At 40.4% G+C, this 18,625-nt stretch overlaps 1 protein-coding gene across 1 annotated transcript in view; it reads left to right on the top strand.

Moving 5' to 3' along the window:
* LOC122801053 (O-acyltransferase like protein-like) overlaps positions 1-18,625 on the top strand; it is a 676,941-nt gene that overhangs the window by 430,639 nt on the left and 227,677 nt on the right. The window contains exon 7 of the mRNA XM_044070575.1: positions 10,478-10,643. Within this exon, the coding sequence (XP_043926510.1) occupies positions 10,478-10,643 (166 nt within the window). The remainder of the gene's footprint in view (positions 1-10,477; positions 10,644-18,625) is intronic.

Raw genomic sequence — 18,625 nt, 5'->3', positions numbered from 1 at the left:
ACATGGTGAAAGGGGTGTTATACTCAATTATGGGCCTGATTACTGACAAGTATAGCGGGGTTATAACCTCCTTTGCTCTAGAGGTGATGCCTTTGCTAATCAAGTGTGCTACAGAGAAAGCTTTCCTTACTACAGTAGGCAAATGGTGTCAAAGTTAAAGTCACAGTCTACTTGTGATCCCAGATCTTTTACCACTTTGAAGGTATATAGGGTATTGTTATTAATTTATTAATTTGATAGTGTAAAGGGACATTGTTTTTATAAAAGGGAATGATGATGCATTTCTTAGGCATTCAGTTTGAGACTGTGACTAAGATACAAATTGTTGGTCTGCATAAGACCCTCCTGAAGTATACTGACATAATTTGAGGATTCAATAATTGCACCCAGTTTGCAATCATCCGCAGGCTTGGTCAGCCACAGCCCCTTAGTTTTATCCTGAACTTCTGAGAAGTATATACCAAACAGTAAGGGGCCCAGCACTGACCCTTGTGGAACTCTGCTGGTGACAAGTCTGCTGGCTGATGTGGAGTCACCCACTTTGATAGTGTGTGACTGGTTTGTGAACCAGTTGGCAGCCCATCTTACAACAAAGGGGTTTACATTCAGTTTGTTAAGTTTATCGGTAATGTTTGAGTGTGGGATTGTGTCAAAGGCTGTTGCCAAGTTGAGGTATGCTGTGTGCACAGATTTGCCCTTGTCAATGGCCCTGGTCACATATTTGAAGAAACCCACCAGGTTTAACAGTCAGGATCTGCCCTTGATGATGCTGAATTCGGTAGGATCCAGGATTTGGAGATCACCTATGTCTTTATTTATGAGGCCCATGATGATATGTTCCATGACTTTACAGATGAGGCTGGTCAGACTTATGGGTCTGTAATTCTCTGGGTCTGTTGCTAAGCTACCTTTGTGGAAGGGAATAACTTGTTGTTCTTCATTCTGCAGGAATAAAGTCAGTGGTTAGGCTGTGATTGAATAGGGTACTTAACAGTGATGCTAGTTCATGTTTTAGTTTGTTTAGAAGATAGCCTGGGATGCTATCTGGTCCCATAGAGGCTGTGTTTTTTGCCTTAGACAAGGTTTTAATGACCTGCTCTTTGGATATGTAGGTAGGGTGAACTTGGGGGCAAAATTTGTGATACGTTTGGAAGGGATAAGGGAGTGAAATTTTCACCAAATATGTCTGTTGCTACCTCTGTGGGATCAATGTGTGTGATACCATTAGTCACTAGTTCGGCACATACATGGGTCCTTTTAAGCTATGTACACAGCTGTAAAAGGCCTTATAATTATCTTTGGCTGTGATTGCTATGTTTTTCTCAAAGTTACCCTTAGAGGATTTGACATGTTGTCTTATTTGCCTTTTAAGGCTGAGGAGGGTGGTTTTCCATTGTTGGGGCCTCGACGTAGTTTTCTTAGACAGCAACATTTTGCATTTGTTGTAAAGTTTGTTGATGCTGGATGTCCACCAGGGAAGATTTTTTTTTACTTGGGGCTCGGGCTTTGATTCTGTCTGGAACAGCTGAGTCTATACACTTAAAGTGATTGTGCAGGACTTTAGTGTAAGCTTTGGTGTAGTTACAACTTCTAGTTGGGGGTGGGACTTGGAAGGCATTTATGCATTCCTCTAGGAAGGTACAGTGTACTTTGGTTAAGTTTTTTAGTCTGACTTTACTCTTTGTGAGTTCTGGTGTTAGTACCAGTTCGAAGGTGACTGATTTGTGGCCAGATTTTACTAATGATGGTCTGACAGTTGCAGTGGTGCATCTGTTTGTCATATTGGTGAGGACCAGATCTAGTATGTTTGTTCCTCTTATTGGGATTTAAACAATTTGCTCCAGGGCATTTGAGTTAACAAAGTCAAGGAACTTTTGTGCTAGTGACTTAGGGCTCGAGTAGGTTTCCCTGCTGATGGTGGGATAATTGAAATCCCCCATGACCAGAGTGTTTGGCAATATTTCAATTGACTTCAGTTTGGTCACGTAGGCCTCGTGTGCATCATGATCCATGGAGGAGGATCTATAACTAGCTATGACTAATCTGAACTTGGAATAAGTCCAAGGAGTTGTCCGGTCTAACTAGTCAGGAGGTGAATTTATCTTTAATATAGATAGAAACACTAACTCCTTTGGTTCTCACTCGTTCATTTTGCAGTCTTAAGGTGTGGAAGGCATTGTAGCCTTGCAAGGCTGGGGTACTGTTTGAGGCCTTGAACCAGGTTTCTGTGACTGCACAGACAACTACATCCTCCAGTGAAAGAAGTGCTTCCAAGGTGTGCAGGTTTGGGTTTAAGCTTCTAGTGTTTAGCAGCATAAACCTTATTTTGTTATGGTTATTTTCACTTTGGCAATTTTGTTTTTGAGACCTTGTCTAAAAAAGGCACTATGTGGGAGGCAAGAGCCTTTACCAACAGCCGAAAGCCAAGTGGTGCCAAGTGCAAACCGTCTCTGTCAAAGGAGTGTGGTTTGTCGACCATGTTATCCCAGGCTGACAGAAACTGGATCTCCTTTGAATGACACCAAAAACTAAGACAATTATTGAAATCGATAATTATTTGTTTATACTGCTGCATCATTCTAGGTGAGGGTAATAAGCTGCTCAAGCCTAGGGACATACCTGCCTGAGACAAATACTCCGAGAGCGCAATTATGTCCAACTGTCCATAATGCTAGGCTTGAAGAACTCTGTAGATGGGTATTCCTGACAGGGTTTTTGGCTGGGTGGTTTAATAGGTCACAGCTCACTAGCAATACATCTTAGAATTTAGATGTACTAATGATGAGGGCTACACTAATGTACTACAGCTGTATCTAAGGGAAAAAATTGTTGAAATTATCTGTCAGGCTATGGCGCACAATTGCACTGCAGTGCGTGGTGCTGCATAACACACACACAAGCATAAACCCGCTCAAACACAGGGCTTAAATACCAGAAGCTAAAAACTTAAAAAATCATTTAAAAAAACTCAGAAGAACCAATGAGGGTGCTGACTCAAAGCCCTAGACCAATCATCCTTTACCAGACAGGTTCCAATCAGCACAATTCTCTCACAAGGGTGCAGAAGGGCCCATTCCATTCAAAGATGGCTTAGAAAATGTACTCAGAATACAACAGCCACTACAAACAGACATCAATTAATTGTTAATGTCTTTTATTTGAGCAGGAGCAGGTGTCTCAGATGGCAGATGACCTCCTTTCTTGATATTTATTTATTTTATCATATTTTTCTGTCTTTATGCATTACCAACGCTTTGTTCTAAGCATTTGGTTTATTTGGTTATTGCTGTATTACACAGATGATCCACTCGACGATCTTAGGGACTCCGCATTTTTTGCGGACATAACAGAATTATTTAGGGATGATTTGGATCCATTAATGAAACAACATTAGTTTTATGCTAAATCCACTAAATTATTGTTTAACTTGAAACACAGCGCTAGTATACTTATTGTTATATAGACAGTTTAATGAGCTTTAATTTTGGGATTTTTGTTGCTTTATTATAATTTAACAGCCTGTATCAAGGTTTCTGGCTAAATAGCATGAGATGAATGATTTTAATATGTTATTTTAATCTGCAACCATGTATTGTCTGACTAAAATTGTCATCTAGGTTAGTAGACATCTGCAGATAATCCTAAACAATGAAATGGTTGCTTAATTTACGTTGTATTTTTATACGCATTTTTATGAATGACAAAACTCTGCCGTTTTACTTATGATGCATTTATATGTCGGAGACCAGATGCTGACTACTTAAGAAGCTCTTGCCTTTTTAAATTTGAAATTGTTTGATTTTAATTGTTCAATTATTGTATTATTATATTGATTAATTGAAGCTTATTTCTGTATATAAGGGAATGGTTTTTATTGCTTAAATGTAACCTGATGAAGCGCACCTGAGTGTGCGTGAAAGCGCTCGTTTTCTCCATTAAACTCTACATTTATTTTTCATGGTGGTTCCTTGCAGTTTATTCTCCACTACAAACAGACCTAGATGCAGCAAACCTGTATCTGGACTATGCTACAGCTACTAGCTTCACTAATGTATGTGGGAAACAGTAAAAATGTTTTAAACAGCAGAAAAACAGCAAGGAAACACTAAAGAATGTTTTAAACAGCAAACAAATCAGTTATTTAAAACACTGCTTGGCAGGAAAACAGACCAAACAGAACAGATGTTTTGCAAACAGTGAAAAGTAGCAACAATTACTTTGCAACAGTGAAAATAGAAAATAAAGGTTTGCAACAGTGTAAACAGCAATAAAACATGATTTAACAGGCACAGTAAGGCAGACAAATGCAGTACAAACAGTGCAGTTTAGTTTCAGTGTTCAAATACAGTATTAAATAAGCAGAACACAATAAAAAATGCAGTAAATAGAATAATCAAGCAAAAAAAGGCAACTTTTGTTTTTTGGGAAGCTCAGAAGCCTCTAGTCAGCTCAGACTTGTGGCTGGTAGCCCACCTTAGTTCAGCTCAGTTCATCTTGTGGCAGGAGTTATTTTCTGGTCTATCTGAGCTGGGAAATAGACAAAAGGACTCATAGTGTAGTCATTTTATTGGCCAGAGGACTCACAATTTAATTTTCTGTTTTTTCAGTGCTGCTATAAATGTTGCATGTTTGCATGAGTTAGCGGTGCCCTGTATAGCAGCAAACACCTAGAAAGCAAATTTTCTCACTGGAATGGTCCATAAAACAGTAATCTCTAAAGCAGCGATATAGTGCAAAGCAAGCTTAGAGCAGCTAGTTGGGCCTCAAGTGGCAATACCTACAGATTTAATAAAATTCAATAGTGCGTAAAAATTGAAGTTGGTAGAATTTAGTACTGTCTAGCATAATCTGCCCAAGTAAAGCACCCATATTAATTTGCACAAACAAAGCATCCTTAATCGCCTTCTAACCCCAATACACCACACCCTTGTAGCTCACAAATCAAAAGACTGGCAGTATGGATATGCAATTTCCTAACTACTCTGTAGCCATCTTGATGGATATGGCATCTTGAGACAATGTGGCAATTGTTTTGTTTGCTGACAAGCACTTAATCCTTAAAGAAGCAAGCACGGTATGCAGGAGGTGTAATTGTATAATGACACTAATGACTAAACACTGGCATACAAGTCCACATCAGGTTGTCAAAACCATATCCATACATACAACATCCACCTGACATAGCACACAGTACACACGTAGACTAACATATGCTGAAGCACTTAAAAGCAAGCTTCCTAAACAACAAAGATCACCTTGACCACCAGCTGTCAAAGTTATGCCTCAACAAGCTCAATGGCACTCAGAAAAAATGCCACCTAACACCACACATACTGTCACTATCAGTGGAGCCCCAAACACTGAGCCCCTAAGGCAAGCAAACACACTTCCCAGGACTTTCATCATAGAGGACTCCATTGTAAGATATACTGATGCCCCTCGAACCTGGCTGAACAAAGAGAAGATAACTGTTAGTTGCTTATCTGGAGCCAGAATCTGCCAAATCATGCATGCACTCAAGACATTACATATCAAGTGCCAGTATGATTCCATCATAGTCCATGTAGGTGTAAATGAACTGAGATGTACCTCTGTGGATTATGTGAAGAGAGACATTATGGATCTGCCAGACCATGTGTCTCAGGTTGGTATGAGCCTAGCACAGAGCAGCACATTACCATCACTGAGTATGATGCCACAATATGAGCAAAAAATTATTGATTTCAACAATTGCCTGTCTTTCTGGTGTCATTCTAAGGGGATCCAATATTTTTCAGCTTGGGACGACATAGTTAGCAGGCCACATGGCTTTGCCAAGGAAGGGCTGCGCCTTTCCCCTCAGGTGTTTCAAACACTGCCTAAGGCTTTGTCTGCCTCAAGAATGCCTTTTTTAGGCAACGCCAAATTGATAAACCTACTGACACAGCAAAATCAACTCAACAGAACTTCAAGTTGTTACTGCTCAAAGCCAAGAGCCTAAATAAAAAAAAAAAACTAGATTCCCTCCAAACCCTTCTCACACTTGAGAATATAGACATCTGTGCAGTTATTGAGGCATGGTTTAAAGAGGCAGAAAGTACCTTGGCAGTGCGAGGCTTCAATGCTTTCTACACTTTTAGACCAGTAGCCACACAGACAAGGGCTAAAAGTGGAGGTGTAGCAGTGTACATCAATAACAAGCATGCATCTAGGGTGGTCAGACAGGATGACGTGCTGGAGTTCCTCCATGTGCAGATCACAATGGGCAAAATCCCGTACCATAGCCTAGCCAGTTATAGGTCACACTTCAGGTCCCAAACAACACACAATGAATACTTATACCTACTGGAGACCCTTACCATCCAACCTAACACCCTACTCATTTGGGCATCCTACACATCCTCAAATCTGCAGGCACAGAGATTCCTGGACTTTGTAAATACAACCACCCTTGACCAAATAGTGAATATGCCCACTAGAGGCTCCAACATACTGGACTTCATGTCACAAATATGGGTGAAAGCTGCACTCCCCCTCAGTGCCTCATCCTTCCTTGACCACAATGCTGTCTCCTTTAAAATCAAAATCATCTCTGTAATCCCATTAAAACCATTAAAAGTTAGGAACTATTCCAAGGAAAATTACCTGTTATTAAGTAATGGTTTGTCAAAATTCAATGCCCCTCCAAACCCCGAGAACATAGCAGTCTATGCTAAACTTCTCTCAGAAACTCAATACAACCATGTCAATGGCTGCATAGAGACTGCTGTACCTACCAGAAGTAAGCTCAGAACTAGCCCAAGAAACAAACTATCCTGGTGTCATCCCAAGTTAAGCAAGATATACAACAAAAGGAAAAGACATTATGGCAAAAATTAGGAAGGGTAATTCTCATAAAAATAAAAACACTTTCATCAAAGTAAATAGGCAACTGAGACGATTGATTAGGTCAAAAAAAGACAACTTTGAGTTTAAGGTATCCTCCTGTGTGAAAGATAACTATAAGGCCTTATACAGCTATGTCAGGAACCTCAAGGGCAGCATGCAGCAATGTCATGAACTGGTGGTTAATGGTGCCACATTGACAGATCTGGCAATATAGCAAACCTTTTAGTAAACAAATTCAGTTCCAACTTTACCCCCTCTCACCCCAGCCATCCCCCAATAATAACCTCAGACATAACACCTCCAACTATAACTAGGGTGCACTCACTAAAGCCAAGAACACAGCCTCAGTGGGCCCCGATAAGATCTCAGGATGCCTCCTCAATAGACTAAAACATGACTTATCAGGACTCCTGGAGTCATTATTTAACTATAGTCTTAAAACAGGCTTTTTCAATAAACTTAGAGAACTAGGTTTAAATCCCTTTATAACATGCTGGATAGCTAGCTGACTCACTGATATGACCCATGAGGTTAGAATCAGTGAGACCACTGCCACAAAGAGGCTGGTCACCAGTGGAGTCCCCCAGGGCTTTCTGCTAGGCCCGCTCCTCTTTGGCATCTACTTCTCGGCACCTAGGTCCAAAGGTCATCATACCACTGTACTCAGCCCTCTTCAGCCCCATCATAGGGTATAATGCTCCCTTCTTTATGAACAGACACATGCAGCAACTGGAACATCCACAAAGTTTCCGTACAAAATGTATACAGGGAGTAAACACAATGTCCTACTCTGATCTCCTCAAAACCCTGCCTCTTTACTTGGCATCCTACAGACTTCTGAGAGATGATCATTGCCTAGCATACAAGGCATCCATAGACCCTGTTTTGATGAATCCTTTGCACATCTACAAAACAAACAGCATCAGGACTACTAGATTATAATACCCACATTTTGCTTGCTACATAAATAGGACATGTTGGAGAAGCAGATATGTTTCTCAGAAAATTCCCATTTTCTCTAACAAGCTCACCATCAATGTGAAATAGAGTTTCTCCCTATCCCTATATAAGCTCAACTTTGACCAATGGATGGGCAATTGGAAATTTACACCTAGTCTGGCTCCTATGTCTTTGACAGACAGAGGAAGTCAATAAATAACCACCTATATAAATCAAATTTGTGGGTCACGATCGGATGGCATGGCAAAGCTTTTAAGCTGACATTCAAGGTATAATAATGGATTCAAGGTATAATAACAATTAGTTTCATCCTAAATTCTTACAGGAATGCTGAATGAAATGGATGCTCAACAAGGCACCATCTATTTGGAAATACTGGCAATGCATGCTTTGCTTCACCTTTCTATGCTGCAGGAAAAAAAAAACAATATTAGATGTATTTCTACCTTTAAAAAGCTTTATGTACAAGCTTTCTATGTACAATATAAAGAAAGTGAATTAAAAGCCAACTGTTACATCTTTTGCAATGCACGTCTGATACTGTATTCTGTTACTGTAAGAATTGTATGCAGGTTTGTGGTACTCCAGTTAATTTTTCTGTCTTACAAGTCTGTGTTTCAGTCTTGATTTCCATTTTCTGTGTGGGATTTGCCTTCTCTTTCCTTGTCTGCATTGGTTTTGTCCAGGTACGTCACTTCCATACCCCTTCTCAAAAGCATGTTAGCTGATAAGCTACTGCAGATATGATGTGGTGAACTGATTAAGATTAATCAGTGGACAATATCTGGAAATAACTGAAATAAAACTCCAGTAAAAATAAAGCCCAATATGATGTAAGGTGTAAATCTCACACACCCCTACTCCACGGGCTTTACCCCCTACACTTCCTTAACTAATATAACCCACCCTGTGGCCATACAGCCTTGGCCTAGATTCCCACGATTCACAGAAAAGATCTGTTATATTATTGCAACTTGTTGAAACATGCTGTTTCCCTACTGAATATTATATTTACACACTTGTCTTTTCGGCCCAAGTCATGAATGAAAAAAGGTCTGTAAGGATCGGTTTATGCAGACAGTTAAAAATAATTAAGTAAGTAATATAAGTCATAAATGGCTGTGGAGACACATATAAACAAAAAAAAAAAAAACAAACAAAAAAAAACAAGCAGAGTAATGTGTAATCAGAGAACACACCTGAAGGGGTTATGGCTAGCTTCTTCTGTACTAACTGTGAAAATTAGTTGGGTAAAGAAGCTTAGACAGGCTATTGTGGCAAATCAAAGCATGAATATGTGGGATGAAAGTTACAGGAGTCAGTGCCTAAATGTCTTTAGGGTGAAGGGTGTGTTGAAATGAAGTAAATCAAACTGTAGTCTGACACTGAGAGAATGACTATCTGAGGAGTAAAATAACCACTGTAAGTTGTGACTACAGATTATAGAGCAGAAAATGCCTTTAGAAGACATTTTATACACAACATTCCCAGTATAGCGAATCACTTTCACTATTATTTATGGGGCACTTAAACTCTGTATAAAAGCACGGCTTTTGTACAGTGTTCCAGTCTCAAGGATAAGACTGTGTGGATGGTATTAGCATAAAGGTAGAAATCAAGCTGAGAGTAAGATATGCAGATAACGGTCATAGCCAAGCATGGCTTCTCAATTCGAGCACACAAACCATGGCAAGCCTTGCTTGAACATATAACTGAAATGTTAGAATACTTTAACTTCCAACAGCAACTCAAACAATTTGTACACAAGAAATTTCAATGTAACTGTAATAAGACGGGTCATTTCTCATAACTAATCAAACCTCCTTCTGAAGCTACTCATTCCCCTTTATATTGACTCCCCTATAACTGTCACTAACACACAGGACAGCAAACACCTTGTAAATATGTAAATAACTCTTCAGTCCTACTAAACCCTTCCATACTTGCTTTCCTCAACTAACACTGGACTCCCCTATACTTCCTGATATTGCTTTACATGTTCTCTTTTGACTGATGAACTATCCACCTTGCTTCACTTCTGATTACACCTGAGCTTTTTGCTAAAATACATTGCTATCACAGTGAATATAACTCACTGCTATACCACTGTTTATTTTTGTATGTTATGCATTGTATTTTCTGATTGTGCTGTACTAATTATTCTCTGTTGTAACGCTCATTACAATGCAGGCTGGCCATATAATTGGCCATGTTTGATCAGTGCTCTAACCCATTAAACAAATGTAAATAAATAAATAAATAAATGACTGTTGCACATGAAATGATTGTGCAGCATCACTAAGTCCAAATATGCCATTTGCATTTGCACGCGCCTAAGGAGGTATGTCAGTTTAATAGGACCTGCACTTTGGATGCAGTCTATATGAGAGAACCTTTGTATATATTACATCAGTAATATCTGGTAGCCCCGATTCCTCACTTGTTTAGTCTCTGGGGAATTTTCTGATTGTTTGCTGTTTTTCATTACAGTTTTTTATTTTCTTTCATTTTTTTGTGAGGGGAGGTGCTTGAAAATCCTTGAAGATACTTCTGTAGGTATAAAAATGGCATTTTACTTAATCTGCATAATTCTGCAGTTTCTGAGAGAGAAATGTCTAACCTGTATAATTTTCCTTGTACTTTATTCTAGACTTCAACCACTTCATCTATACTCTATATGTGTGCTTGTAGCACTGTATTCCATAATTCCCTGGGGACCAATGTGGGAGATTCCCAAGTTTCATCTGGATAACTGCAGAAGAGTATGGTGGACCAATGTTTTACTCCTGAACAACTTCATTTCTGTTTTAGAATCAGTATGTGGTACCTTCTTTATCTTTCACTTAACATGGAAGAGCGAATGGACATTCAATGTACTTTGTCCTGCATGAAGTGAAACTTTTCATTGTTTATGTTGATCACTTTGAAAGCTAATATTTCATAACAACCACAGTAGGTATTACTCTAATTTATGAGGGTGGCTTGAGGCATAGTTTTTGGGACTGTGAAACCTGATGCAATGGTTTTGATCACATGTTTATTTGCGTGCTCTAATGATATTTGCTATATAGGATCTTTATGCATCTTTCAATAATAACATGGATGTGGATCTGAGAAAGCATTCAGATTCTTATCATCTTCTAACAGCACAGCAGTCATCAAACAAGAGTCAGCAAAGAAAGGAGAATCATCTTTCTAATGTTTGATTTTTTATAGCAAAGGTGTTCCTGCGACAAACCAGGTCTGTTGTTAAACCCAGGTCAGTGGAATGATGAATAACACCTTGTCTCTCCACCAGTATTCCAGTGTATTTTGCCTCTTTTTGCAAATTATCCAGCTTTATATAATCAAGGTTAGTACACCTGATGCATTTTGTTAGGTGCTGAAACCTCTCTTTCAATATTTGATGCAAGCGTATTTCAGATGATGCCACTCTAAATTTCCCTGATGCAGTTTAAGCTGGTGGTCTCAATGTTCTGTGGCCTGAACATAGCTTTGCTTTTCGTATAGATCTGCCAGCCTGTGTCATCATTTCTGGTTCCAAGGCTAATGGAGTTTGTCTGCATAAAATCTTGTCCTTTTGGGGTCCTGACATGCATCCTTGCTCCTTTAGCATATCTGAATATGACAGTTAAGTGCAACACAGTGTTGGCTTATTGGAACCTGTTGCCATATTTGCATGTGTGAAGGCACATGGAAAGGATAGTCAATCGCTGTGTCTTCACAGATTCAAGTATATAACAGCTTGTCTTACTGAATATTACGAATACTTCCCTAGCTGAAAATACTTAGTTATTATGTTAAATAATATATAACTAAAATCTGCACAGTCATATTACACACAATAAAGGATGCCGTTGTAGAAATGAAGAATACAGTTGCAATAACAGGAATATAGCAAAGTAATATTAAGAAGGGAACTTGTCTGCTGTAAGAGAATAGCAAATTAAGGCCTAAGTATCCTGAGCACCTCTCTCATGTCAGTAATACCTTTCCTATTGTAATGTAGTTATGGCAGCATTTTATTTCTGTTCTGCTTATACACTTGCATTTTAGGTATATTCAGCAATGGAACAGAACAGGAGGCATGCCATAAACAATACACAGGATGTAAATACACAGCTCCCTGGTTTAGTCTGCACATATCTGGTCCCTCCCCTCATCACCAAACAGATTTGTTCATCTGCCCTCTTTCCCTGAGACTTGCTCTTTACAAAACTCCTTTTAGTTTATATAGCTGTGTATGTTTTGTTGTCCTTCACTGATCTGATGTGATTTCCTTCTGCTGGGGTATCGAGACTTTACATCCCTGCCAGCCACACCACATTCAGTCAGTTTTGCAGGGATCAGCATGTCACCAGTGCAGTGATTAGGTGTCACTGTAGTTACGAGACACACCTAGCTGTTTATAAAATATCAGTTACCGACTCCTAGTTGTAATTGAAATTCTGATGGGATTGCACCACAGTGACTATATTGTTCTGCAATTTGCTCTTTCTTAATTTGTGATGCTAGATTGTTTGTTTGTTTATTTCATGTTGGGGACTGGACCTATTTCAATGAGGTGAAGGAGATTTTATAATATATATTCTTAAAGCAACACTGACAAATAATAGCAATGCACTGCAATTTACACCTTGCGAAACATGGTAGAAAATGCAATGTAGGAAAGTACTTGTCCACATACAGTAATGAAAACAGAATCAGGGATGTAAGTGCAGTAGAAATTTCAGTAGTGCAGTACTGTCAGGTATGTATGCCTGGATTAAAATTCCACATGTAGATTTGTGAAGCATGGTATGGTAAATCTTTAATAGTACTGCATTCATAAACATTGTTTCTCTATATTTATAAGTGTTAGTCACATATCTGAATTTATTACTGCTCAATATCTGAGTTGTCTGGCTTTTGCTACATACCTACAATCAACTGCATTACTAGCTGAGTTAAGTACAAACTTGCAGTGTTAAAGATTGTACTGCATTTTATTTTTCTGTGTATTTAATTGTTTCATTGAATATTGTGGTCTGTGTCTCTCTGTAGTTATTTATTTTTCTATTTGTTTCATTGAATACTGTGGTCTCTCTCTGTCTCTGCAGTTAGTTTCCTGCCCACCCTTCCTGTTGTTGTTGTGGTATTAATCTTGGTGGCTTTGGAATTGCCCATCCCTCCTGTAAATTTGTGTTTGAACACTCCTCCTGGGTCTATCTCATTTGCTCACTCAACGGAGTACATTGAGATCATATTTTGACTTCAGACACTCCCACTAGTTCTATCTGTTCAGCTCTATCCCAGCTCTATTCCAGTCTAGTGTCATTAGCTCATTCTACCTAATACAGAGAGAACATTCGTGAAGGGCAAGCCACTTAGGTCCTTAATTTTGAATTATCTTCTCTTTCTCCTTTCTCCCTTTCCACTTTCCAAAAAAATAAATAAATAAATACATTTCTAAGCTTGTTTCCTGCAGTAACCAGAACTGTTTGTAAGCTTCTAAGCCCCCAAAGCCTTTCTGTCTTGGACGGAAGCCTTCTAGCTTATCAGTGGGAGTGGTAAGCACTAGGTAGCCTATCTACCACAAGATTGGATTCTGGCCCAGAAATTGTAGTTTATTGGCCTTTTGGCAGTTTTTCTATCTCTTTCAAGTTTCTGGTTTAAACGCCCGCATTTGCGCTTGTTTCCCACCTTTCCTGTAACTACTCTAGTGCAGATACAGATTTACAGGTAGCCTATCTACCACAATATCCAGGTACAGATTCTTAGCTTTAGCACTTGAATTTGCTTATTCGTGCTCAGAACTTATTCCGAACTTGTTGTTAGCACAGCTACAAATTACTACAACACTCAACCTTCCTCTTTTACCTAGAGGAAAACAGTTTTTGTACTTACTTTCCTCACTTGCTTAGAGAAAAACAGCTCTTATACTCACTTTCCTCACTTGTCTAGAAGAGAGTAGTTTTTTATTCAGGCATGTCCAAGGGTCATCTCCCAGTGTTCTCTCCTGTCTATCTGATGAATCTGGGCATCTTGAGGCAATGCAACAATTGCCTCGTGCACAGACAACCCTCCTCCTACCACCCAACACTACAAATACAACCTGTGAGAGATGCACTTATCTAGCCAAACTGGAGGTAAAGCTCTCTCCAGCCAAGACTGAACTTGACAGTCAAGAGGAGAAGGTAAATACTTGCACCACATCACATAGTCCCACTAAACCTACACCACTAAAATCCACACATAGAAACACAAAAACATTTGCAGAGGCTCTCAATAATAATCTGCCCAAGCAACAGAGACCTTCAAAGCAGAAATGCAAGTAACCTCCACCCCCCAACACAACCCAAATGACAGATAGCTCACAGACTCAGTGTGCCAATAAACCACAGCCCATAAGGCAAACCAACGTACCCAACACACTAGTAATAGGTGACTATAGTCAGGCACACTGATGTTCCACTCACCAGGCTAAACAAGGAGAAGGTTACTGTCAGCTGGCTGTTGGGCACCAGGATCCGCCACATAACCCACGCACTCAGGTTACTCCACAACAAGTACAAAAATGACTCTGTCATTGTCCATGTTGGTGTGAATGACCTGAGACGTACCTCCTTGGACTACATGAAAAGAGACATGGAAGAGCTCTCTGATCTTGTAGCCCAGACAGGTATGACCCTAGCCCTGAGTAGCATCCTGCCATTGCCCAGAATGATACTGCAGTACAAGGACAAAATGATTGACTTCAACAATTGGCTAAGCTTCTGGTGTCATTCTAAGGGGATCCAGTATCTGTCTGCCTTGGACGACATGGTCAACAGACCACAATGCTTTTCCAGAGATAGCCTGCACCTGTCACCCCTGGGATCCCAGATCCTGGCTAAGGCTCTTGCCACCCCTATAGTGCCTTTTTTAGGCAAGGTTCAAATGACAAATTCACCACTGTAACAGGAACAGGAAAGCAAAAACTGAGGGTAATGCTACTCAGTGCTAGAAGTCTAAATCTCAAAATGCACTCACTCAAGACACTTTCCGGCCATCTAACCTGGACCAGATCACCAAAGGCGGAGGTGTGTTCATATTCATTAAGGATATCCACACCTCCAGGCTAGTTGCGCAGCATAATGCATCCAAGGTTATCCAAGTGCAACTAACTCTGAGCAAAACTGCAATCCAAATTGTAGCTTGCTACAGATCCCCCACCATGCCCCAGGATTCCCACTCCTCTTTTCTCGATATATTGGAAAATATTAGGGTTCAACCAAACACCCTAATAATGGGCGATTTCAACTACCCCACCATTAACTGGTAAAATTACTCACGTACCAACTCCTTCTCTCAACGCTTTCTGGAATTCATAAATTCCAGTGCCCTGGATCAAATTATCGACACCCCCACCAGGGGCAACAATATCCTAGACCTAGACATTACCAACACGAGTGACCAGTGTTCCACACCTGAAGTCAACTCCTCATTGGTCAGATCCAACCATAAGCAAATCACCCTAAATATCCGCATCCTGCCCCCACCCACCATTAAGGAAACCACTGTAAAAAATTTATCCAAAGCCAACTTTGTGCTTCTTAAGACAGAAGTGGCGAACTTCATGATACCCATGCAGGTGGACAATACAGTTACGACTGCTGAATCCTACACGAATGCACTCTATAAGCACTTACACGAGTGTATGGATAGTGCTATCCCAAACAGAACCAAGACATTATCCTCCAAAAGAAGGAAGTCAATCTGGTGGTCCCCTGCCATAAACAAACTCTACAACAGAAGGAAGAAACTGTTGCAAAAGAGAGTAAAATCCAATGGGTGGAGGAGCTCCCTGGTCAGCCTCAGTAAGAAGGTGAGATCCCTTATAAGATCCTCCAAAGCTAGCTACAGAAACAAAATCACCACTGATTTTAAGGGCATCCACAAAGCATTCTATAGTTATGTCAAACATCTCAGTGGCAACACAAAGATCTGCTCTGAGTTACAGCACAACGGCACGAAAATTACAGAACCAACTGATGCTGCCAACATCCTGGCAGATAGGTTCAGTGCTAACTTTACCCCCCCACCCTTAAAGGGCCCATATCTATACAGGAAGAATGCAGAGTCCCTGTAATCACATCTATGCAGGTAAAAGCTGCACTCTCTAAAACCAAAAACACAGCATCCATGGAACTGGACAACATCCCAGGCTGCGTTTTACATGAACTTCAGAACAAACTGGCTCCCCACCTAAACAACATGTTCAATCATAGTCTCACCTCAGGCTTTGTGCCCACTGAATGGCACACAGCAACAGTTATCCCACTCCACAAAGGGGGAGCCTCCACTGATCCTAGGAACTATCGCCCTATTAGCCTGACGAGCCTGGAACTCATAAACAAAGACATTAGTAACCTCCAAACTCTGGACCTCACCCAATTCGGGTTTGTGAAAGGCAGATCATGCTTTCTGAACCTGATCGACTTCTTTGAGGCAGTCACCAAAGCCATTGACGAGGGTAAGGCGGTTCACACAGCCTATCTTGACCTCGCCAAGGTTTTCGACATCATCCCCCATTCTGGAATTATAGCTAAACTCACTAAACTAGGTATAAATCCTTACATCACAAGATGGGTTGCCAACTGGCTCACTGACAGAACCCACAGTGTAAAAGCTGCAGACTCCATATCTGACTTGAAACCAGTGACAAGTGGAGTACCACAGGGTTTAGTCCTGGGACCTCTCCTGTTTGGTATCTACTTCTCTGAAGTACAGTCTAACACAGAAGGCCTCTGGCTAACAAATTTTAGAGATGACTGCAAACTAGGAGCCATAGTCGAGTCCCCAAATGATGTGGACATCCTACAGAAGCACCTCACTGAGACAGATGCCTGGTGTCAGAGGCATGGCCTCAAGCTCAATGCTAAAAACTACATTGTCATCCCCTTTGGTAAAAACTCTGTACCCATGAACTACCACATAAACGGCAGTCTACTTAATGCTGAATGTATGATAAGAGACCTTGGGACCCAGGTGGACAGTAGTCTCTCCTTTGATAATCACATTGCCACAGTAAACTCTTGAAAAACACAAAATCAGCCACCAAGTAGTCTCTGAAACACCAAAATGAACTTTAATATAGTGAAGCACTTTAGGTAGACAAAAAGCGCTTCACTATATTAAAGTTAGTTTTGGTGTTTCAGAGACTACTCGGTGGCTGTTTTTGTGTTTTTCAAAAGTTTGCTGTTTCCTGTGGTTTTCTCAACATCACCACAGTAGTCAGGAAATCCTTCTGTGTGGCACACCTCATCACAAAAGGGCTCTCATCCAGGAAAAAAGAGGTCATTGTTCCCCTCTACTCGGCACTCATTAGACCCATTATAGAGTACAATGCCCCTTTTGGAATGTACCTCACAAGATATCTGTAGCAGCAGGACAGGCCACAGATGTACCTGACAAAGAGGATTACTGGCCTCAAACAGATGCCCTATACTGACCGTCAAAGAAAACTCCAGCTTTACTCTGTAGCATATCGCCCTCTCCAAGGAGATCTCTGTCTAACATAAAAAGCTATGTCAAACCCAGAGCTGTTGGACATGCTACAACTAAAGAAATCTCTTTCCCTCTGAGCTACACACTCTAGGGACCTATACCTTGTCACCACAATAAACAGGACATGCTGGAGGGATAGATTCCTGTCTCAGAGACTTCCTATACTCTGGAACAAGCTACCCATCTATATCAAGTGACATTCCTCATTAGCACTCTTCAAGATAAATCTTGATGAGTGGATTGGAAATAGGAAATAAACCCCAGGGATTGTTTCTGTGGCTCTGCTTGACAGGGGCTCAGGAAATTAACTTTCTTGGGTGGCGTACGCCAGGGAACCTTGTTGGCTAGGCTTATTTAGGCCCTTGGGCCAATAGCCTAGTACCTACCTATGAACCTATGAACCTGTGTGGAAATATATTCACAGAAGCAAGTTACTAGTATCTTCAAAATACAAGATTCAAAAATGCCTTTTCTATACTATAAACAAGTTTGTACTTTGCAGAGTAGGTAATGTGCTATCCACTGGCATTTTTGTATGGATAATATTTTGCCATGCTCTCTTAAGCTACACCTCAGATGAAAAGTGGGTGTGAAATAATCTCCTCAAATAAGGCTCTGTGTTGATTTGGAAGCTGACGTGTAATGTTGGGAAAACTGCTGGGTAGTGGACTGCAAGTATTGGGGAGGGGGTCACACATGCATTCCACATATAGTCGGGGATGAGCAGCAAGTTAGATGGAAAATAATGTTTTACAAGAAAGGAATGTGTTGGACATGACTACAGTGAGGAGTCTCATTCCGGAGATATAACTAATATGTAGGCACTGCAAAGCAGGTGGAGAGACAAAAGGCAAAGGCACTTGGTATGGACCTAGAAGGGCTAAAGTTAATAAACATATATTTGGGCTCAGGGGGTCTGGCTGACAGTGCAGAAAAGGATGGTGGCACTGCTGCAATACTAGTGACATGTGAATTAAAACTCTTACCCACTCCAGTTCTGTTCACTATGCTGTCTACAATTGATTGCCAGGACAGCATGAACTTACACAATCTGCATGCTGATTAGAGCCTACATACTACCATGACAATTTTAAAACAAACTGTAGAATGTGTTGCTCACAAAAAGCATATACCATGAACAAATGAACAAATCAGCATATTACAAGGCAGTTGACTGAACACATGTAGGAGGGTTACAATTATGGTCTATTCTTGCAGGAGCCTGGATATGGATGAGGAAGAAAGTACTACTGAGATTTTTTTTTTCTGG

Source organism: Protopterus annectens, chromosome 1.part0 (assembly GCF_019279795.1).
Source record: "Protopterus annectens isolate FY-2018-M chromosome 1.part0, PAN1.0, whole genome shotgun sequence".
Classification (NCBI taxonomy): Eukaryota; Metazoa; Chordata; order Ceratodontiformes; family Protopteridae; genus Protopterus; species Protopterus annectens.
This window is presented reverse-complemented; position numbering and strand designations above follow the sequence as displayed.